The 23,612-nt window shown below is 47.2% G+C and overlaps 1 protein-coding gene across 3 annotated transcripts in view; it reads right to left on the bottom strand.

Moving 5' to 3' along the window:
• Positions 1 to 23,612, bottom strand: part of TASOR (transcription activation suppressor) — a 364,408-nt gene that overhangs the window by 64,060 nt on the left and 276,736 nt on the right. For 2 of the 3 annotated variants that reach the window (XM_063940845.1, XM_063940847.1), the window contains exon 17: positions 13,573 to 13,632. The exons of the other annotated variant lie outside the window; for it this stretch is intronic. In XM_063940845.1, the coding sequence (XP_063796915.1) occupies positions 13,573 to 13,632 (60 nt within the window). The remainder of the gene's footprint in view (positions 1 to 13,572; positions 13,633 to 23,612) is intronic. 3 annotated transcript variants of the gene reach the window in all.

Genomic DNA, 23,612 nt, shown 5'->3' on the forward strand with positions numbered 1-23,612 from the left:
TTATCCATTTTTAAGGACGGCTATGAGAAATTTCATAGTTGAAAGAGGAAGTCCAGATTTTAACCATAATACCCTTTCTTATCTACCACCCTTCCATGCAGCAAATTACAGAACTTGGCTGGTGCCAACACTGCAGAAGGAGGGAATCCTGTGCTGTGTTCTACTATAGAGCAGAAGCGAGGAGGGGAAAAGTAAGTGGGGGTTTCAGTCCAACACAGGAGTCCTCATTAGCCTTATGCGGGGAGGGTGCAGCAAGTATTCAGTAAGTGGCTATCCAAAGCTGGATTTTCCCTGTAGGCTAAACTTTTTCAGAAATACTTTAACTTTCTCTGGTGATGTGGATCAAATACAAATGGTCATAAGGAACCAAAAGGTATCATCCTTGGGCAATAAACAGTAATGAGCACATATTTCCTAATGGGTCATTCCACGTCCGTTCACCCAGGCATGACACCTACCGACCCAGATTGTCACGATACTTTGTACACTTGATACTACAATGTACTGTAGCTACTAACTCATGTAAAAATTTTCTTCTCTAGGCCTCACAGTTTGAGATATAGGGGGTCAAAGTTACGAAAAATTGCTCGGAAATGCCACTACTGATGCTCTTTTTTTTCTGAGGTGTATTCAGACAAAAAATAAATAAATCTCAGTGCCTAATCCACTTATCACTTTGAAATTTTGACCCTTTGTCAATCAAAATAGGGAGATTCCAGTAAAAAGTGTTTTAATCTTGCCTGACTCCGAGAGTTCATGATACATTCCTTTACTTCATACTTAATTTTTTGGGTAACAAAAAAAAAAAAAAAAAAAAAAAAAAAAAAAAAGTGGGTTCAATTAGCATTATCAACCTAAGGCAGATGAGTTATGTCCCTTTTTTGTTTAAATTGAACCTTAAAGTATCCTTTAAAAGGCTATGAAAGAAAAAATAAGAATTTACTTACCGATAATTCTATTTCTCGGAGTCCGTAGTGGATGCTGGGGTTCCTGAAAGGACCATGGGGAATAGCGGCTCCGCAGGAGACAGGGCACAAAAAGTAAAGCTTTACGATCAGGTGGTGTGTACTGGCTCCTCCCCCTATGACCCTCCTCCAAGCCTCAGTTAGGTACTGTGCCCGGACGAGCGTACACAATAAGGAAGGATTTTGAATCCCGGGTAAGACTCATACCAGCCACACCAATCACACTGTACAACCTGTGATCTGAACCCAGTTAACAGTATGATAACAGCGGAGCCTCTGAAAAGATGGCTCACAACAATAATAACCCGATTTTTGTAACTATGTACAAGTAATGCAGATAATCCGCACTTGGGATGGGCGCCCAGCATCCACTACGGACTCCGAGAAATAGAATTATCGGTAAGTAAATTCTTATTTTCTCTATCGTCCTAGTGGATGCTGGGGTTCCTGAAAGGACCATGGGGATTATACCAAAGCTCCCAAACGGGCGGGAGAGTGCGGATGACTCTGCAGCACCGAATGAGAGAACTCCAGGTCCTCCTTAGCCAGGGTATCAAATTTGTAGAATTTTACAAACGTGTTCTCCCCCGACCACGTAGCTGCTCGGCAGAGTTGTAATGCCGAGACCCCTCGGGCAGCCGCCCAAGAAGAACCCACCTTCCTTGTGGAGTGGGCTTTTACCGATTTTGGCTGTGGCAGGCCTGCCACAGAACGTGCAAGCTGAATCGTACTACAAATCCAGCGAGCAATAGTCTGCTTAGACGCAGGAGCGCCCAACTTGTTGGGAGCATATAGTATAAACAGCGAGTCAGATTTCCTGACTCCAGCTGTCCTTGAAATGTATATTTTTAAAGCTCTGACAACGTCCAACAACTTGGAGTCCTCCAAGTCGCTTGTAGCCGCAGGCACTACAATAGGTTGGTTCAGATGAAATGCTGACACCACCTTAGGGAGAAAATGCGGACGAGTCCGCAGTTCTGCCCTGTCCGAATGGAAAATCAGATATGGGCTTTTGTAAGATAAAGCTGCCAGTTCTGACACTCTCCTGGCCGAAGCCAGGGCTAGTAGCATGGTCACTTTCCATGTGAGATATTTCAAATCCACAGTTTTTAGTGGTTCAAACCAATGAGATTTGAGAAAGTCCAAAACAACATTGAGATCCCACAGTGCCACTGGAGGCACCACAGGGGGCTGTATATGCAGCACTCCCTTAACAAAAGTCTGGACTTCAGGAACTGAAGCCAATTCTTTTTGGAAGAAAATCGACAGGGCCGAAATTTGAACCTTAATAGATCCCAATTTGAGACCCATAGACAATCCTGATTGCAGGAAATGTAGGAATCGACCCAGTTGAAATTCCTCCGTCGGAGCACTCCGATCCTCGCACCACGCAACATATTTTCGCCAAATGCGGTGATAGTGTTGCGCGGTTACTTCCTTCCTTGCTTTAATCAAAGTAGGAATGACTTCTTCCGGCATGCCTTTTTCCTTTAGGATCCGGCGTTCAACCGCCATGCCGTCAAACGCAGCCGCGGTAAGTCTTGAAACAGACAGGGACCCTGCTGAAGCAAGTCCCTTCTCAGAGGTAGAGGCCACGGATCTTCCGTGATCATCTCTTGAAGTTCCGGGTACCAAGTCCTTCTTGGCCAATCCGGAACCACTAGTATCGTTCTTACGCCGCTTTGCCGTATAATTCTCAATACTTTTGGTATGAGAGGCAGAGGAGGAAACACATACACCGACTGGTACACCCAAGGCGTTACCAGCGCGTCCACAGCTATTGCCTGCGGATCTCTTGACCTGGCGCAATACCTGTCCAGTTTTTTGTTGAGGCGAGACGCCATCATGTCCACCATTGGTCTTTCCCAACGGGTTACCAGCATGTGGAAAACTTCTGGATGAAGTCCCCACTCTCCCGGGTGAAGGTCGTGTCTGCTGAGGAAGTCTGCTTCCCAGTTGTCCACTCCCGGGATGAACACTGCTGACAGTGCTATCACATGATTCTCTGCCCAGCGAAGAATCCTTGCAGCTTCTGCCATTGCACTCCTGCTTCTTGTGCCGCCCTGTCTGTTCACATGGGCGACTGCCGTGATGTTGTCCGACTGGATCAACACCGGTTTTCCTTGAAGCAGAGGTTCTGCCTGGCTTAGAGCATTGTAGATTGCTCTTAGTTCCAGAATGTTTATGTGAAGAGACGTTTCCAGGCTCGACCACACGCCCTGGAAGTTTCTTCCTTGTGTGACTGCTCCCCAGCCTCTCAGGCTGGCGTCCGTGGTCACCAGGATCCAATCCTGTATGCCGAATCTGCGGCCCTCCAATAGATGAGCACTCTGCAACCACCACAGAAGAGATACCCTTGTCCTTGGAGACAGGGTTATCCGCTGGTGCATCTGAAGATGCGACCCTGACCATTTGTCCAACAGATCCCTCTGGAAAATTCTTGCGTGGAATCTGCCGAATGGAATTGCTTCGTAAGAAGCCACCATTTTTCCCAGGACTCTTGTGCATTGATGTACAGACACCTTTCCTGGTTTTAGGAGGTTCCTGACAAGCTCGGATAACTCCTTGGCTTTTTCCTCCGGGAGAAAAACCTTTTTCTGAACCGTGTCCAGAATCATCCCTAGGAACAGCAGACGTGTTGTCGGAATTAACTGGGATTTTGGAATATTCAGAATCCACCCGTGCTGTTTTAGCACTTCTTGAGACAGTGCTAATCCCATCTCTAGCTGTTCTCTGGACCTTGCCCTTATTAGGAGATCGTCCAAGTATGGGATAATTAATACGCCTTTTCTTCGAAGAAGAATCATCATCTCGGCCATTACCTTGGTAAAGACCCGAGGTGCCGTGGACAATCCGAACGGCAGCGTCTGAAACTGATAGTGACAGTTCTGTACGACGAACCTGAGGTACCCCTGGTGTGAGGGGTAAATTGGAACGTGGAGATACGCATCCTTGATGTCCAAGGATACCATAAAGTCCCCTTCTTCCAGGTTCGCTATCACTGCTCTGAGTGACTCCATCTTGAACTTGAACTTCTTTATGTACAGGTTCAAGGATTTCAGATTTAGAATAGGTCTTACCGAGCCATCCGGCTTCGGTACCACAAATAGAGTGGAATAATACCCCTTTCCTTGTTGTAAAAGGGGTACCTTGACTATCACCTGCTGAGAGTACAGCTTGTGAATGGCTTCCAAGACCGTCACCCTGTCGGAGGGGGACGTTGGTAAAGCAGACTTCAGGAAACGGCGAGGTGGATCCGTCTCTAGTTCCAACCTGTACCCCTGAGATATTATCTGCAGGATCCAGGGATCTACCTGCGAGTGAGCCCACTGCGCGCTGAAATTCTTGAGACGACCCCCCACCGCCCCCGAGTCCGCTTGAGAAGCCCCAGCGTCATGCTGAGGCTTTTGTAGAAGCGGGGGAGGGCTTCTGTTCCTGGGAAGGAGCTGCCTGTTGCTGTCTCTTCCCCCTTCCTCTGCCTCGTGGCAGATATGAATATCCCTTTGCTCTCTTGTTTTTAAAGGAACGAAAGGGCTGCGGTTGAAAAGTCGGTGTCTTTTTCTGTTGGGGAGTGACTTGAGGTAAAAAGGTGGATTTCCCGGCTGTAGCCGTGGCCACCAAATCCGATAGACCGACACCAAATAACTCCTCCCCTTTATACGGCAAAACTTCCATATGCCGTTTTGAGTCCGCATCGCCTGACCACTGTCGCGTCCATAAACTTCTTCTGGCCGAAATGGACATAGCACTTACCCGTGATGCCAGTGTGCAGATATCCCTCTGTGCATCACGCATATAAAGAAATGCATCCTTTATTTGCTCTAAAGACAGTAAAACATTGTCCCTATCCAGGGTATCAATATTTTCAATCAGGGACTCTGACCAAGCTACCCCAGCACTGCACATCCAGGCTGTCGCTATAGCTGGTCGTAGTATAACACCTGTATGTGTGTATATACTTTTTTGGATATTTTCCATCCTCCTATCTGCTGGATCTTTAAGTGCGGCCGTCTCAGGAGAGGGTAACGCCACTTGTTTTGATAAGCGTGTGAGCGCCTTGTCCACCCTAGGAGGTGTTTCCCAGCGCGCCCTAACCTCTGGCGGGAAAGGGTATAAAGCCAATAACTTCTTTGAAATTAGCATTTTTTTATCGGGGGCAACCCACGCTTCATCACACACCTCATTTAATTCATCTGATTCAGGAAAAACTATAGGTAGTTTTTTCACACCCCACATGATACCCTGTTTTGTGGTACCTGTAGTATCAGCAATATGCAACGCCTCCTTCATTGCCAAAATCATATAACGTGTGGCCCTACTGGAAAATACGGTTGATTCGTCACCGTCGCCACTGGAATCAGTGCCTGTGTCTGGGTCTGTGTCGACCGACTGAGGCAAAGGGCGTTTTACAGCCCCTGACGGTGTTTGAGGCGCCTGGACAGGCACTAATTGATTGTCCGGCCGTCTCATGTCGTCAAACGACTGCTTTAGCGTGTTGACACTATCCCGTAATTCCATAAATAAAGGCATCCATTCTGGTGTCGACCCCCTAGGAGGTGACATCCCCATATTTGGCAATTGCTCCGCCTCCACACCAATATCGTCCTCATACATGTCGACACACACGTACCGACACACAGCAGACACACAGGGAATGCTCTTAACGAAGACAGGACCCCACTAGCCCTTTGGGGAGACAGAGGGAGAGTTTGCCAGCACACACCAAAAGCGCTATATATGACAGGGATAGCCTTATAATAAGTGCTCCCTGTATAGCTGCTTTAATAATATAGTTTTGCCACAATTTTGCCCCCCCTCTCTTGTTTTACCCTGTTTCTGTAGTGCAGTGCAGGGGAGAGCCTGGGAGCCTTCCTGACCAGCGGAGCTGTGTGAGGAAAATGGCGCTGTGTGCTGAGGAGATAGGCCCCGCCCCTTTTTCGGCGGGCTCGTCTCCCGCTCTTTAGTGGATTCTGGCAGGGGTTAAATATCTCCATATAGCCCCCGGAGGCTATATGTGAGGTATTTTTAGCCAAAAAAGGTTTTCATTTGCCTCCCAGGGCGCCCCCCTCCCAGCGCCCTGCACCCTCAGTGACTGCCGTGTGAAGTGTGCTGAGAGGAAAATGGTGCACAGCTGCAGTGCTGTGCGCTACCTTAAGAAGACTGAGGAGTCTTCTGCCGCCGATTCTGGACCTCTTCTCGTTTCAGCATCTGCAAGGGGGCCGGCGGCGAGGCTCCGGTGACCATCCAGGCTGTACCTGTGATCGTCCCTCTGTAGCTAATGTCCAGTAGCCAAGAAGCCAATCCATCCTGCACGCAGGTGAGTTCACTTCTTCTCCCCTAAGCCCCTCGTTGCAGTGATCCTGTTGCCAGCAGGACTCACTGTAAAATAAAAAACCTAAGCTAAACTTTTCTAAGCAGCTCTTTAGGAGAGCCACCTAGATTGCACCCTTCTCGGCCGGGCACAAAAATCTAACTGAGGCTTGGAGGAGGGTCATAGGGGGAGGAGCCAGTACACACCACCTGATCGTAAAGCTTTACTTTCTCTATCGTCCTAGTGGATGCTGGGGTTCCTGAAAGGACCATGGGGAATAGCGGCTCCGCAGGAGACAGGGCACAAAAGTAAAGCTTTCCGATCAGGTGGTGTGCACTGGCTCCTCCCCCTATGACCCTCCTCCAAGCCAGTTAGATTTTTGTGCCCGGCCGAGAAGGGTGCAATCTAGGTGGCTCTCCTAAAGAGCTGCTTAGAAAAGTTTAGCTTAGGTTTTTTACTTTACAGTGAGTCCTGCTGGCAACGGGATCACTGCAACGAGGGACTTAGGGGAGAAGAAGTGAACTCACCTGCGTGCAGGATGGATTGGCTTCTTGGCTACTGGACATCAGCTCCAGAGGGACGATCACAGGTACAGCCTGGATGGTCACCGGAGCCTTGCCGCCGGCCCCCTTGCAGATGCTGAAGTAAGAAGAGGTCCAGAATCGGCGGCAGAAGACTCCTCAGTCTTCTAAAGGTAGCGCACAGCACTGCAGCTGTGCGCCATTTTCCTCTCAGCACACTTCACACGGCAGTCACTGAGGGTGCAGGGCGCTGGGAGGGGGGCGCCCTGGGAGGCAAATGAATACCTATTTTGGCTAAAAATACCTCACATGTAGCCTCCAGAGGCTATATGGAGATATTTAACCCCTGCCAGAATCCGTTAAGAGCGGGAGACGAGGCCGCCGAAAAAGGGGCGGGGCCTATCTCCTCAGCACACAGCGCCATTTTCCCTCACAGAAAGGCTGGAGGGAAGGCTCCCAGGCTCTCCCCTGCACTGCACTACAGAAACAGGGTTAAAACAGAGAGGGGGGGCACTAATTTGGCGTTAGAAATATATAAAAAATGCTATAAGGGAAAACACTTATATAAGGTTGTCCCTATATAATTATAGCGTTTTTGGTGTGTGCTGGCAAACTCTCCCTCTGTCTCTCCAAAGGGCTAGTGGGTCCTGTCCTCTATCAGAGCATTCCCTGTGTGTGTGCTGTGTGTCGGTACGTGTGTGTCGACATGTAGGAGGACGATGTTGGTGAGGAGGCGGAGCAATTGCCTGTAATGGTGATGTCACTCTCTAGGGAGTCGACACCGGAATGGATGGCTTATTTAGGAAATTACGTGATAATGTCAACACGCTGCAAGGTCGGTTGACGACATGAGACGGCCGACAAACAATTAGTACCGGTCCAGACGTCTCAAAAACACCGTCAGGGGTTTTTAAAACGCCCGTTTACTTTAGTCGGTCGACACAGACACTGAATCCAGTGTCGACGGTGAATAAACAAACGTATTCCTTATTAGGGCCACACGTTAAAGGCAATGAAGGAGGTGTTACATATTTCTGATACTACAAGTACCACAAAAGAGGGTATTATGTGGGATGTGAAAAAACTACCATAGTTTTTCCTGAATCAGATAAATTAAATAAAGTGTGTGATGATGCGTGGGTTCCCCCCGATAGAAAATTATGGGCGGTATACCCTTTCCCGCCAGAAGTTAGGGCGCGTTGGGAAACACCCCTTAGGGTGGATAAGGCGCTCACACGCTTATCAAAACAAGTGGCGGTACCGTCTATAGATAGGGCCGTCCTCAAGGACCAGCTGACAGGAGGCTGGAAAATATCATAAAAAGTATATACACACATACTGGTGTTATACTGCGACCAGCGATCGCCTCAGCCTGGATGTGCAGAGCTGGGGTGGCTTGGTCGGATTCCCTGACTAAAAATATTGATACCCTTGACAGGGACAGTATTTTATTGACTATAGAGCATTTAAAGGATGCATTTCTATATATGCGAGATGCACAGAGAGATATTTGCACTCTGGCATCAAGAGTAAATGCGATGTCCATAACTGCCAGAAGAGGTTATGGACACGACAGTGGTCAGGTGATGCAGATTCCAAACGGCACAAAGGTGTATTGCCGTATAAAGGAAGAGGAGTTATTTGGGGTCGGTCCATCGGATCTGGTGGCCACGGCAACTGCTGGAAAATCCACCGTTTTTACCCTAAGTCACATCTCTGCAGAAAAAGACACCGTCTTTTCAGCCTCAGTCCTTTCGTCCCTATAAGATCATATCTGCCCAGGGATAGAGGAAAGGGAAGAAGACTGCAGCAGGCAGCCCATTCCCAGGAACAGAAGCGTTCCACCGCTTCTGACAAGTTCTCAGCATGGCGCTGAGACCGTACAGGACCCCTGGATCCTACAAGTAGTATCCCAGGGGTACAGATTGGAATGTCGAGACGTTTCCCCTTCGCAGGCTCCTGAAGTCTGCTTTACCAAGGTCTCCCTCCGACAAGGAGGCAGTATGGGAAAAAATTCACAAGCTGTATTCCCAGCAGGTGATAATTAAATTACCCCTCCTACTACAAGAAAAGGGGTATTATTCAACACTATATTGTGGTACTGAAGCCAGAAGGCTAGGTGAGACTTATTCTAAAAAATTTTTTTGAACACTTACAAAGGTTCAAATCAAGATGGAGTCACTCAGAGCAGTGATAACGAACCAGGAAGAAGGGGACTATATAGTGTCCCGGGACATCAGGGATGCTTACCTCTATGTCCCAAATTTGCCCTTCTCACTAAGGGTACCTCAGGTTCGTGGTGCAGAAATGTCACTATCAGTTTCAGACGCTGCCGTTTGGATTGTCCACGGCACCCCGGGTCTTTACCAAGGTAATGGCCGAAATGATGATTCTTCTTCGAAGAAAAGGCGTCTTAATTATCCCTTACTTGGACGATCTCCTGATAAAGGCATAGTCCAGGGAACAGTTGGAGGTCGGAGTAGCACTATCTAGGATACTGCTACAACAGCACGGGTGGATTCTAAATATTCCAAAATCGCAGCTGATCCCGACGACACGTCTGCTGTGCCTCGGGATGATTCTGGACACAGTCCAGAAAAAGGTGTTTCTCCCGGAAGAGAAAGCCAGGGAGTTATCCGAGCTAGTCAGGAACCTCCTAAAAACAGTGCATCATTGCACAAGGGTCCTGGTAAAAATGGTGGCTTCCTACGAAGCAATTCCATTCGGCAGATTTCACGCAAGAACTTTTCAGTGGGATCTGCTGGACAAATGGTCCGGATCGCATCTTCAGATGCATCAGCGGATAACCCTATATCCAAGGACAAGGGTGTCTCTCCTGTGGTGGTTATAGAGTGCTCATATTCTAGAGGGCCGCAGATTCGGCATTCAGGATTGGATGCTGGTGACCACGGAGCCCAGCCCGAGAGGCTGGGGAGCAGTCACACAAGGAAAAAATTTCCAGGGAGTGTGATCAAGTCTGGAGACTTTTCTCCACATAAATATACTGGAGCTAAGGGTAAATTTATAATGCTCTAAGCTTAGCAAGACCTCTGCTTCAAGGTCAGCCGGTATTGATCCAGTGGGAAAAACATCACGGCAGTCGCCCACGTAAACAGACAGGGCGGCACAAGAAGCAGGAGGGCAATGGCAAAAACTGCAAGGACTTTTCGCTGGGCGGAAAATCATGTGATAGCACTGTCAGCAGTGTTTCATTCCGGGAATGGAAACTGGGAAGCAGACTTCCTCAGCAGGCACGACCTCCACCCGGGAGAGTGGAAACTTCATCGGGAAGTTTTTTCCACATGATTGTAAACCGTTGGGAAATACCAAAGGTGGACATGATGGCGTCCCGTCTGAACAAAAAAACGGGACAGGTATTGCGCCAGGTCAAGAGACCCTCAGGCAATAGCTGTGGACGTTTCTGGTAACACCGTGGGTGTACCAGTCGGTGTATGTGTTCCCTCCTCTGCTTCTCATACCTAAGGTGCTGAGAATTATAAGACGTAGTGGAGTAAGAACTATACTCATGGCTCCGGATTGGCCAAGAAGGACTTGGTACCCGGAACTTCAAGAGATGCTTACAGAGGTCTTATGGCCTCTGCCGCTAAGAAGGGACTTGCTTCAGCAAGTACCATGTCTGTTCCAAGACTTACCGCAGCTGCGTTTTGTCGGCATGGCGGTGGAAAGCCGGATCCTAAGGGAAAAAGGCATTCCGGAAGAGGTCATTCCTACCCTGGTCAAAGCCAGAAAGGAGGTGACCGCACAACATTATCACCACATGTGGCGAAAATATGTTGCGTGGTGTGAGGCCAGGAAGGCCCCACAAAGAAATTTCAACTCGGTCGTTTCCTGCATTTCCTGCAAACAGGAGTGTCTATGGGCCATCAAATTGGGGTCCATTAAGGTTCAAATTTCGGCCCTGTCGATTTTCTTCCAGAAAGAATTGGCTTCAGTTCCTGAAGTCCAGAAGTTTGTCAAGGGAGTATTGCATATACAACCCCCTTTTGTGCCTCCAGTGGCACTGTGGGATCTCAACGTAGTTCTGGGATTCCTCAAATCACATTGGTTTAAAACCAGTCAAATCTGTGGATTTGAAGCATCTCACATGAAAAGTGACCATGCTCTTGGCCCTGGCCTGGACCAGGCGAGTGTCAAATTGGTGGTTTTTTCTCAAAAAAGCCCATATCTGTTTGTCCATTCGGACAGGGCAGAGCTGCGGACTCGTCCCCAGTTCTCTCCCTAAGGTGGTGTCAGTGTTTCACCTGAACCAGCTTATTATGGTGCCTTGCACCTACTAGGGACTTGGAGGACTCCAAGTTGCTAGATGTTGTCAGGGCCCTGAAAATATGTTCCAGGACGGCTGGAGTCAGGAAAACTGACTTGCTGTTATCCTGTATGCACCCAACAAACTGGGTGCTCTTGCTTCTAAGCAGACTATTGCTAGTTGGATGTGTAATACAATTCAGCTTGCACATTCTGTGGCAGGCCTGCCACAGCCAAAATATGTAAATGCCCATTCCACAAGGAAGGTGGGCTCATCTTGGGCGGCTGCCCGAGGGGTCTCGGCTTTACAACTTTGCCGAGCAGCTACTTGGTCAGGGGCAAACACGTTTGCTAAATTCTACAAATTTGATACCCTGGCTAAGGAGGACCTGGAGTTCTCTCATTCGGTGCTGCAGAGTCATCCGCACTCTCCCGCCCGTTTGGGAGCTTTGGTATAATCCCCATGGTCCTTTCAGGAACCCCAGCATCCACTAGGACGATAGAGAAAATAAGAATTTACTTACCGATAATTCTATTTCTCGGAGTCCGTAGTGGATGCTGGGCGCCCATCCCAAGTGCGGATTATCTGCAATACTTGTACATAGTTACAAAAATCGGGTTATTATTGTTGTGAGCCATCTTTTCAGAGGCTCCGCTGTTATCATACTGTTAACTGGGTTTAGATCACAAGTTGTACGGTGTGATTGGTGTGGCTGGTATGAGTCTTACCCGGGATTCAAAATTCCTCCCTTATTGTGTACGCTCGTCCGGGCACAGTACCTAACTGGCTTGGAGGAGGGTCATAGGGGGAGGAGCCAGTGCACACCACCTGATCGGAAAGCTTTACTTTTGTGCCCTGTCTCCTGCGGAGCCGCTATTCCCCATGGTCCTTTCAGGAACCCCAGCATCCACTACGGACTCCGAGAAATAGAATTATCGGTAAGTAAATTCTTATTTTTTGTGCCCTGTCTCCTGCGGAGCCGCTATTCCCCATGGTCCTTTCAGGAACCCCAGCATCCACTAGGACGATAGAGAAATAATGGGATTTGTTTGCCTGTATCGAGTATTTTAATGTTTAATTAAAATTCTCTCGTTAACTATGAAAATTACCAATAGGTATGATTTTGCCCGCCAGGGGAGTATTTTCATTTGCATATTTCTATGTATATGTGCAGATTTCTAATTACACATAGGGCAGTATTCAGTTAGCTGCCATAACTCATTTTTTGCACGAAAAACTGCGGTTTTACGGCAAATCGTGAGAGACCCCTATTCAATTAGTCGCAATAATTTTTTGTTGATCATTTTATTGTGAATTTCACTTCACCTACTCTGAGCAGGTGCAAAGTTGGGGAAAATCTCTATTTTAAAAAAGGTAAAAATGTCAGGTTTTGGTTCAGAATCCCCTGGGACACCCCTCCCTAAATGACTAAGTAGACACTGACGTTAATTATTTTTAGCTGGCCAATAATGACATGTAATTTTGGGGGTGAAAAAGTGATGGAATTCAGGGTTCAAGGTATGGGACAGGTATATTGGGGTGCTTTATGAGTGGGACAAATATTTTTAGGCTTGCAGATGGGAGTAGTCCATCTTTTTCCACTTTTTTTTTTTTGTCTCTTAAAATGACCCAAATATATACTTATACCAATATTTATGTACCCTATATTATTTTATGTCTAAACAGAAAAATAACGTAAAATATATAATTGCTTTTCCCTTGTTGCTTGGATTTATAATTTATAAAGAATGCAATTTAGTGGGAGAAAAGATTTCATTAATCTGTGTTAAATTTTACATTACTATGTATAAATAAGCATTTTTATACAATTCAGATATGAAAATTTGCACAAAACAGATTCAATTTTAAATACATTAATTTGTTTTTGCATCCAGAAATAAGGGTACACACACACACACACAAAAAAAAACAAAAAACCAAACAAACAAATCAATGTGTGAATATGTACATGCAGATGAGATGGAATTCTCGTCAGAGGGGAAATGGATCTCTGGCTCTTATCCAACCATTAAAAAGAAATGGAGATCCGTACAAGAGGAACAAAATACTTTGGTCTTGATAAATGGGGGCCTTTATTTGAGCCGTGTTGTGTGACATGTAATTGCTTCTTCCTGTTCTTAATGTTTTGTAACTTTTTTTCCCATTTAATGTCCTGAGATCATGAGTGTCCAACTGACTTGTGCAATAGCCTGGTGCTATCCCGGCAGAGAAATTTAAACCTAACCTGTGATTGGGGGTGAACTAGCCCTCATAGAATTACACAACTAAATCCACTGGATGCAACATTTCCATTATTCCGCAGCTACTGCGGCGCACCTTAGAGAGGCAGTGTCACTGTTAAATTGGGGGGTTTTGCCCCACCTTGGAAATACCGCAGTATCTGCCTGTATTTCCAGCCCTAAGTACACAGCAGTATTTCCATGTATTATTGTTTTACAACAGTGCTTTACTAAAAACGGGGATTTGGTGCAAACGGATAAGCCTCCTCACCTTGTCGGTATTCATCTCTAAGATTTCCAACATGATCCTCTGGTGCTCTTCCTTCCTCTCCTGAGGGAAACCAGTAGTTAGAAATCAAGGACTGTTATCTACATTCTAACTAATGTAATTTAGGTGGTTTATTGGCTTACAATCTACGGAGTGGAACACTGTAGGAGTAACATACAAACACAAAACAGGCCTAGCTCTAAAGGGGGGTACTCACGGGAGAGATGTGTGCTGAGCGATCTTAACACAGACCGCTCAGCACACATCTCTCCCCACGCTCAGCACAGCGCGATGTGCTGAGCGAGGGGGAAAGCCGACGGGGGTTGCTCACTTCACACAACGGTGAAGTGAGCGACCCGCTAGATTGAGCCTGCATGCAGCTCAATCTAGCATCGGCGATAGCGATGTGCGGGGCCGCGCATCGCTATCGCTGGAGGGCATACACACGGCAGATCCGTGCTTAAAATCTAAGCAATCTAGCAAGATTGCTTAGATTTTAAGCACGGATCTCTCCGTGTGTACCCCCCTTTAGGCACCTCAGATTAGATCTGTAATTAGTCCTTTAGTGGTACAATAGCAGATGTGGTACAATGTCGCAATGGTCATAATGTTGTTGACCATGCAGCCATCGACATTAAGACCGTGATGAAACGTCGACATGTCAGAATATCGACATATCGTCCCTAGTGGCCAAGGGGTCACTTACCTGCTCCTGATGGCTGCAATGGCTTCAGGGCGGCTTCAGACAGTCATGTGACCATCGCACCCAGGATCTCTGTTGAGTATTCCTCCCTTACCCATCCCTATAGTGCCTAACACTAACCCCGACCACCACCCACAGCCTAACCCTCCCATCTGAAGCCTAACTCTAATGTTGTCCCGTTGATGTGTTGCTCGTCAACATTTTAACAATGTCTACATCATAATGGTCAACATTATCAAGGTCGACATAGCAACTACTTTCCTACAACAGCTGATGGAAGACTAATAGATTACATGACCCTCTACGGCCTTCACCTGTATTAAAACAAACCAGTACAGAGTTGGCATGCCTACCAAAGCCTTGTTTGTGTACATCAAGGTTACCGGTGAGAGACTAATGCCCCTTTCAGACCGCCTGAGGCGGGTCGCACACGGTAGCTCCCAGTGTGCGACCCACCTCAGGCGCTTCGTTGCCTGCAACCCGGCATATTGGCGGGTTGGTGACATCAGCGCTGCCCGTACACAGAGTGAATGGGAAACGGGTCGCATTTACCTGCTCCCGTTCACACTGTACAGTAAGCCGGGCTGAACACGAGTTCAATCCTGCTCGCGACCAGGTATTTCAACCCCTTGCACCTTTCAGACCGCACATGAACACGGGTTATGTGCGCTCATGTGCCAAAAACCTGTGTTCCTAGGTGGCGGTCTGAAAGGGGCATTAACAATATCCTCATTTTCAAATACACAAAGCTCATTTTGTAGCGTCAGGTCATTTCAAATATATGTATCTTTGTCAAGGAAAATATTAGCTATGCAAATTTTGCAGATACAGATTAAAAAAAAAAAAGAAACAGTCTCCTTCAGCGTTAAGAATTTTGCATGATTCTGGAATATCCCTCATAATCATCTCAATCATTCTGGGGTTTATCAACTGGGTGTAGATTATTAGATCTAAACTACAAAGACCTACAGTCAATAGGTCTACCACTAATGGTAAACCTGCATTTGGTCGACAGGGTCAAAAGGTCGACAGTAGAAAAGGTAGACAGGGTGAAAAGGTCAAGAAAAAGGTAGACACAATTTTTTAGGGAGGTTTTGGCACTTTTCTGCGACAAAGAAGCCGCATTAGTGTACCACGTTCGCTTGCCATGCTTCGGGCAAGGTGTTACTATTCCTAATCGTAGTCCATGTGGATGGTAAATTATGAAAAAGTTAATTTTTTTTTTAATTTGCGTCTACCATATGTGTGTAGACCATTGTCATGTCGACCTTTTGAACAGTCTGCCTTTTACATGTTGACATAATGCATGTCTACCATTAGTGGTAAACTTACTGACTGTACACATTTCTCCTTCATCAATTGACTGTTCTGCTGCAACGTTTGGGGGTGGTATGGAAGGTAGATAGCAACTAAGTCGACAGTGTCTAGGTCGACCACCATTGGTCATCAGGGTGTCTAGGTCGACAGGTCAAAAGGTCGACACGAGTTTTTAATGGTGTCGATTTCTTTGTACAGTGACCGGGAACCCCAATTAGTACACCGTGTCCCCTCGCATGGCTCGCTTTCGGGCAAGGTGCCTCGCCCAGCACAGATTACCGTTCCAATCGTAGTCCACGTGGATCGTTATGTATGAAAAGATGAAAAAAAAAAAAGAAAGAAAAAAAAAAAAAAAGAATTTAAACCTGCCGGTAAATCTTTTTCTCCTAGTCCGTAGAGGATGCTGGGGACTCCATAAGTACCATGGGGTATAGACCATAAGTACCATGGGGACTATAAAGAACTTTAGAATGGGTGTGTACTGGCTCCTCCCTCTATGCCCCGCCTCCAGACCTCAGTTAGAGAACTGTGCCCAGAGGAGACGGACAGTACGAGGAAAGGATTTTTGTTAATCCAAGGGCAAGATTCATACCAGCCCACACCATCCACACCGTATAACCTGGAATATACGCAACCAGTTAACAGTATGGACAAAACCGTATCGGGCAAAGACTGATTTCAACTGTAACATAACCCTTATGTTATGTAAGCAATAACTATATACAAGCCTTGCAGAAAATAGTCCGCACTGGGACGGGCTCCCAGCATCCTCTACGGACTAGGAGAAAAAGATTTACCGGTAGGTTTAAAATCTTATTTTCTCTTACGTCCTAGAGGATGCTGGGGACTCCGTAAGGACCATGGGGTTTATACCAAAGCTCCAGACCGGGCGGGAGAGTGCAGACGACTCTGCAGCACCGACTGAGCAAACGCAAGGTCCTCATCAGCCAGGGTATCAAACTTATAGAACTTTGCAAAAGTGTTTGAACCCGACCAGGTAGCTGCTCGGCAAAGCTGTAAAGCCGAGACGCCTCGGGCAGCCGCCCAAGAAGAGCCCACCTTCCTAGTGGAATGGGCCTTTACCGAATTTGGTAACTGCAATCCAGCCGTAGAATGCGCCTGCTGAATCGTGTTACAAATCCAGCGAGCAATAGTCTGCTTTGAAGCAGGAGCGCCAAGTTTGTTGGCTGCATACAGGACAAACAGTGCATCTGTTTTCTTAACCCAAGCCATCCTGGCTACATAGATTTTTAAGGCCCTGACTACATCCAGGGACTTGGGAGTCCTCCAAGTCACCCGTAGCCACAGGCACCACAATAGGCTGGTTCATATGAAATGATGAAACCACCTTGGGCAAAAATTGAGGACGAGTCCTCAACTCCGCTCTATCCATATGGAAAATCAGATAGGGGCTCTTGTGAGACAAGGCCGCCAATTCGGACACCCGCCTCGCAGATGCCAAGGCCAACAACATGACCACCTTCCAAGTGAGAAATTTTAATTCAACCGTCTGAAGCGGTACAAACCAGTGAGAGTTTAGGAACCGTAACACCACGTTAAGGTCCCACGGTGCCACTGGGGGCACAAAAGGAGGCTGGTTATGTAGCACTCCCTTTACAAAAGTCTGGACTTCTGGGAGAGAAGCAAATTCCTTCTGAAAGAAAATAGATAGGGCCGAAATCTGTACCTTAATGGAGCCTAACTTCAGGCCCATATCCACTCCTGTCTGTAGAAAGTGGAGAAAATGGCCCAGATGGAAATCTTCCGTAGGAGCATTCTTGGCTTCACACCAAGATACGTACTTCCTCCAGATACGGTGATAATGTTTCGCCGTCACCTCCTTCCTAGCCTTTATCAGCGTAGGGATGACTTCTTCCGGAATACCTTTCCCAGCTAGGATTCGGTGTTCAACCGCCATGCCGTCAAACGTAACCACGGTAAGTCTTGGAACACGCAGGGCCCCTGATGCAACAGGTCCTCCCTGAGAGGAAGAGGCCACGGATCTTCTGTGAGCATTTCCTGAAGATCTGAATACCAGGCCCTCCGAGGCCAATCTGGAACAATGAGTATTGTCTGCACTCTTTCGTCTTATGATTCTCAACATTTTTGAGATGAGAGGAAGAGGAGGGAACACATAGACCGACTGAAACACCCATGGTGTCACCAGGGCGTCCACCGCTACTGCCTGAGGGTCCCTTGACCTGGCACAATACCTCCGAAGCTTCTTGTTGAGGCGTGACGCCATCATGTCTACTTGAGGAAGTCCCCAATGACTTGTTATATCTGCAAAAACTTCTTGATGAAGTCCCCACTCTCCTTGATGGAGATCGTGTCTGCTGAGGAAGTCTGCTTCCCAGTTGTCCACTCCCGGAATGAAGACTGCTGACAGAGCGCTTATGTGATTTTCCGCCTAGCGAAGAATCCTGGTGACTTCCGCCATTGCCACTCTGCTCCTTGTCCCGCCTTGGTGGTTTACATGAGCCACGGCTGTGACGTTGTCTGATTTAATCAGAACCGGTAGGTCGCGAAGAAGATTCCCCGCTTGTCGTAGGCCGTTGTATATGGCCCTCAATTCCAGTACGTTGATGTGTAGACAAGCCTCCTGGCTTGACCATAGCCCCTGAAAATTTCTTCCTAGTGTGACTGCTCCCCATCCTCGGAGGCTCGCGTCTGCGGTTATCAGAACCCAGTCTTGAATGCCAAACCTGCGACCCTCTAGAAGGTGAGCACTCTGCAGCCACCACAGGAGAGACACCCTGGCCCTGGGGGACAGGCTTATCTTCTGATGTATTTGTAGATGGGACCCGGACCACTTGTCCAGAAGGTCCCACTGAAATGTCCTCGCATGGAACCTGCCGAAGGGGATGGCCTCGTAGGCTGCCATTTTTCCCAGAACTCGAGTGCATTGATGAACAGACACTCTTTTTGGTTTTAGCAGGTCTCTGACCATGTTCTGGAGGTCCTGGGCTTTTTCCATTGGGAGAAAAACCCTCTTCTGTTCCGTGTCCAGAATCATGCCTAGGAATGATAGACGAGTCGTTGGAATCAATTGAGACTTTGGCAGATTTAGAATCCAACCGTGCTGTTGTAGCACTCTCAGGGAGAGCGACACGCTTTTCAGCAATTGATCTCTTGATCTCGCCTTTATCAGGAGATCGTCCAAGTACGGGATAATTGTGACTCCCTGCCTCCGCAGGAGCACCATCATCTCCGCCATCACCTTGGTGAAAATCCTCGGGGCCGTGGAAAGCCCAAATGGCAACGTCTGAAACTGGTAATGACAGTCCTGTACCTCGAATCTCAGGTACTACTGATAAGGAGAATATATGGGGACATGAAGGTATGCATCCTTTATGTCTAGTGACACCATAAAATCCCCCCCTTCCAGGCTGGAGATCACTGCCCGGAGCGATTCCATCTTGAATTTGAACTTTAAGTACAGGTTTAGGGATTTTAGATTTAAAATGGGTCTGACCGAGCCATCCGGTTTCGGGACCACGAACAGGGTTGAATAGTACCCTTTCCCCTGTTGGACTAGGGGAACCTTGATAATCACTTGCTGTTGACACAGCTTTTGAATTGCAGCTAACACTACTTCCCTCTCTGGGGGAGAAGCTGGCAAGGCTGACTTGAAAAATCGGCAAGGGGGCACCTCTTCGAATTCCAGTTTGTAGCCTTGGGACACAATTTCCCAAGGATCCACGTCTGACAGAACCCAGACCTGGCTGAAGAGTCGAAGACGTGACCCCACCAGTGCAGACTCCCTCAGTGAAGCCCCAGCGTCATGCGGTGGATTTAGTGGAAGCCGGGGAGGACTACTGCTCCTGGGAACTAGCCGTAGCAGGTGTTCTTTTCCCTCTACCCTTACCTCTGGCGAGGAAGGATGAGCCCCGACCTCTTCTGGACTTATGCGACCGAAAGGACTGCATCTGATATTGTGGAGTTTTCTTTTGCTGTGGGGGAACAAAAGGCAAAAAAGTAGATTTACCCGCGGTAGCTGTGGAAACCAGGTCTGCAAGACCTTCCCCAAATAAAACCTCACCCTTGTAAAATAAAACCTCCATATGCTTCTTTGAGTCGGCATCACCTGTCCATTGGCGGGTCCACAGGGCTCGCCTAGCCGAAATCGCCATGGCATTGGCTCTTGAACCTAGCAGCCCAACGTCTCTCTGAGCGTCTCTCACATATAAGACTGCGTCTTTAATGTGACCTAAGGTCAATAAAATGGTATCCCTATCTAAGGTATCAATGTCAGCTGACAAGGTATCTGTCCAAGCTGCAACTGCGCTACATACCCATGCCGATGCTATTGCCGGCCTGCGTAAAGCACTGTATAAATAGATTTTAAGGTAGTTTCCTGTCTGCGATCAGCAGGATCCTTGAGGGCTGCCGGGTCTGGAGACAGTAGCGCCACCTTCTTGGACAAGCGCGTTAAAGCCTTGTCCACCCTGGGCGAGGATTCCCACTGTACCCTGTCCCGTGCAGGAAAAGGATACGTCATAAGAATCCTCTTGGGAATCTGCAGTTTTTTATCTGGAGTTTCCCAAGCTTTTTCAAATAACTTGTTCAGCTCATGAGATGGGAGAAAGGTTACCTCAGGTTTCTTTTCCTTAAACATGTGCACCCTCGTGTCAGGGACAGAGGGGTCATCTGTGATATGCAAAACATCTTTTATTGCAATAATCATATAATGAATACTTTTGGCCACCCTTGGGTGTAACCTTGCATCATCGTAGTCGACACTGGAGTCAGAATCCGTGTCGGTATCAGTGTCTGCTATTTGGGATAGAGGACGTTTTTGGGACCCTGAAGGGCCCTGTGACACAGCCAAAGCCATGGATTGACTCCCTGCTTTTTCCCTGGACTCTGCTTTGTCCATCCTTTTATGTAATAAAGTCACATTTGCATTTAAAACATTCCACATGTCCAACCAATCAGGTGTCGGCTCCACCACCTCCTTAGATGAGCCTTCCGCTTCAGACATGCCGACACACTCGTACAGACACCCCCACACACACAGGGATATATTTATATGGAGACAGTTCCCCAATAAGGCCCTTTGGAGAGACAGAGAGTATGCCAGTACACACCCAGCGCCAACTCACACTGGAAACAAAATTCCCAGATAAACAGCGCTTTTATATTTAATTATCTGTATATAATACACTCACTGCGCCTTACAAATGCCGCCCCCCCCCCCCCCCTCTTTTCTGCCCTGTGTCACCGTGTTCAGCAGGGGAGAGTCCGGGGAGCCAGCTTCTCTGCAGTGCTCTGTGGAGAAAATGGCGCTGGTTAGTGCTGTGGGATCTAGCTCCGCCCCCCCAGCGGCGGGCTTCGGTCCCGCTCAAATTTGTAATACTGGCGGGGAATTTTAATATATACTGCCTCCGCAGCCTATATATGTACTAGCCAGTCCTAGAGGTGTAATATTGCTGCCCAGGGCGCCACCCCTGCGCCCTGCACCCATCCGTGCCTGCAGTGTGTGTTGTGTGTGGGAGCAATGGCGCGCAGCGTTACCTCAGAGAAGATCTGAAGCCTTCTGCCGCCTTTGAAGTCTTCTTTCTTCTTATACTCACCCGGCTTCTTTCTTCCGACTCTGTGAGGAGGACGGTGGCGCGGCTCTGGGACGAACGGCAAGGGGAGACCTGCGTTCCGACTCCCTCTGGAGCTAATGGTGTCCAGTAGCCTAAGAAGCATAGCCTATCACTTAAGTAGGTCTGCTTCTCTCTCCTCAGTCCCACGATGCAGGGAGCCTGTTGTCAGCAGTGCTCCCTAAAAATAAAAAACCTAACAAAATTCTTTTTTCAGAGAAACTCAGGAGAGCTCCCTGTAATGCACCCAGTCTCCTCTGGGCACAGGAACTAACGGAGGTCTGGAGGAGGGGCATAGAGGGAGGAGCCAGTGCACACCCATTCTAAAGTTCTTTATAGTGCCCATGTCTCCGGTGGAGCCCGTCTATACCCCATGGTCCTTACGGAGTCCCCAGCATCCTCTAGGACGTAAGAGAAAAATCGTGAAAAACTCATGTTGGACCTATTGACCTAGAGACCCTGTCAACCAATAGTGGTCGACTGTCGACCTAGAGACCGTATCCCGCAACCTTTACAGAAGCATTTATTTTATTTTAAGATAACACATGCTGTGTATTGTACCATCTGACTGCTTTGAGCTTAAATCCGATCTTTAAGAACAACGGGGTTGATGCATCAAGTAGTGAAAAGTGTGGAGAAGTGGACCAGTGGGGAAATTGCCCATAGCAACCTTTCAGCATCTATCATAGATTGCACTTGATAAATAGTTCCTCAAGTGCATTAGATATGGACAACATTCCCACTCTTTTCACTGCTTGATACATAAGCCCGTAAGTCCCTAACCACTGTCCAGTCCCCGCCACAAAAATAGAAGTATCCAAATGAAAAGCAGACTTATAAACTCCTCCTTGCACCTGGAGATATATATTTTCCAGACATTGTGATGATTTCTAGCACAAATGTTCTTTCTAGCCTTAAAAATGGAGTTAACCATACAGTCAGAGGAGCCCTTTAAAGAATCTTGGCTGTTAAAGCCGTTCAAGGTAATTCTTTATGATAAAACAATCCATGGTTTAACAGGTCCGGTCGTAGAGGAAGTTACCACAATTGACCGGCTGCCATTTTAGAAGGTCTGCGTCATGTGCATGTACAACGATCTTCTTGGCCAGTCTGGCTCCAAAAGAATTATATGAACAACTTTTTTGTCTTCTTTAGAACAGATGAACTAAATGATAATTCCATAGGGCCAAACATGGTTTCTACAGAAAAAAGGTCTTTGGATCCCTTGTTCTTGAGTAGCAACACATATCCTTATTTTTCATCATACATCTGGGCAGCCACATTGGTCACTGAGCTGCAGTACCACGTCCAGATACAGAGACCATTCTCCGCCATTTAGGGCATCCCTGATAAATTCTGTGCCCAGATCGCCACCACTAATGTGACCACCACTAATTTGACTGAACATTTTGTTCCAACCAATGCATTGTTAATTATATTTCCACCATCCAATAGCAGTTACCAACCTGATATTTCTATCACTGTTGAGAACTCTACAATCAGCCCTACACCACAAGCTCGCTGCCTAGGTGTCATACTTGACTCAGAATTGTCCTTTGCTCCCCACATTCAATATGTCTCAAAATCATGTTACATGCATCTAAGAAACATATCCAAATACATCTTACACAAGACACTGCTAAAACCCTAATCCATGCTCTCATTATCTCCCGCTTTGATTATTGCAATAGTCTTCTTACTGGTCTTACTAAGAAGAGACTCTCACAATTACAATCCATTCTGAATCCAGCTGTGAGGCTAATATTCCTCGTTAGACGTTCATCGTCTGCAGACCCACTTTGTCAGTCCCTCCATTGGCTACCTGTATTCTACCGTATTCAATATAAAATACTGTTACTTACACACAAGGCTATTAACCATACTACACCAACATACATCTCTTCACTTATCTCAAAATATCTCCCAACCCGGCCCCTTCGCTATTCACAAGATCTACGTCTCTCATCCACACTCATTACTTGCTCCCATACACGATTACAAGACTTTCTTCGGGCTGCACCCACTCTGTGGAATGCCCTACCACGTACAATAAGACTCTCCTCTAGTCTTCAAACCTTCAAGCGTTCCCTAAAAACTCACCTATTCAGACAAGCTTATCAAATTCCAGAACCGCTCACATTACCTTCATAGCTCTCCTATCCAATTATATCCTCACAGTATAGTCCACACATCCCCCACATATTTTCCTTCTTCACTCTCCTTTCCCCTGAACTTGGGGGTTAATTCCAAGTTAATCGCAGCAGGAAATTTTTTAGCAGTTGGGCAAAACCATGTGCACTGCAGGGGAGGCAGATATAACATGTGCAGAAAGAGTTAGATTTGGGTGGGTTATTTTATTTCTGTGCAGGGTAAATACTGGATGCTTTATTTTTACACTGCAAATTAGATTGCAGATTGAACACACCACACCC

This window comes from Pseudophryne corroboree, chromosome 9 (assembly GCF_028390025.1).
Source record: "Pseudophryne corroboree isolate aPseCor3 chromosome 9, aPseCor3.hap2, whole genome shotgun sequence".
Lineage (NCBI taxonomy): Eukaryota > Metazoa > Chordata > Amphibia > Anura > Myobatrachidae > Pseudophryne > Pseudophryne corroboree.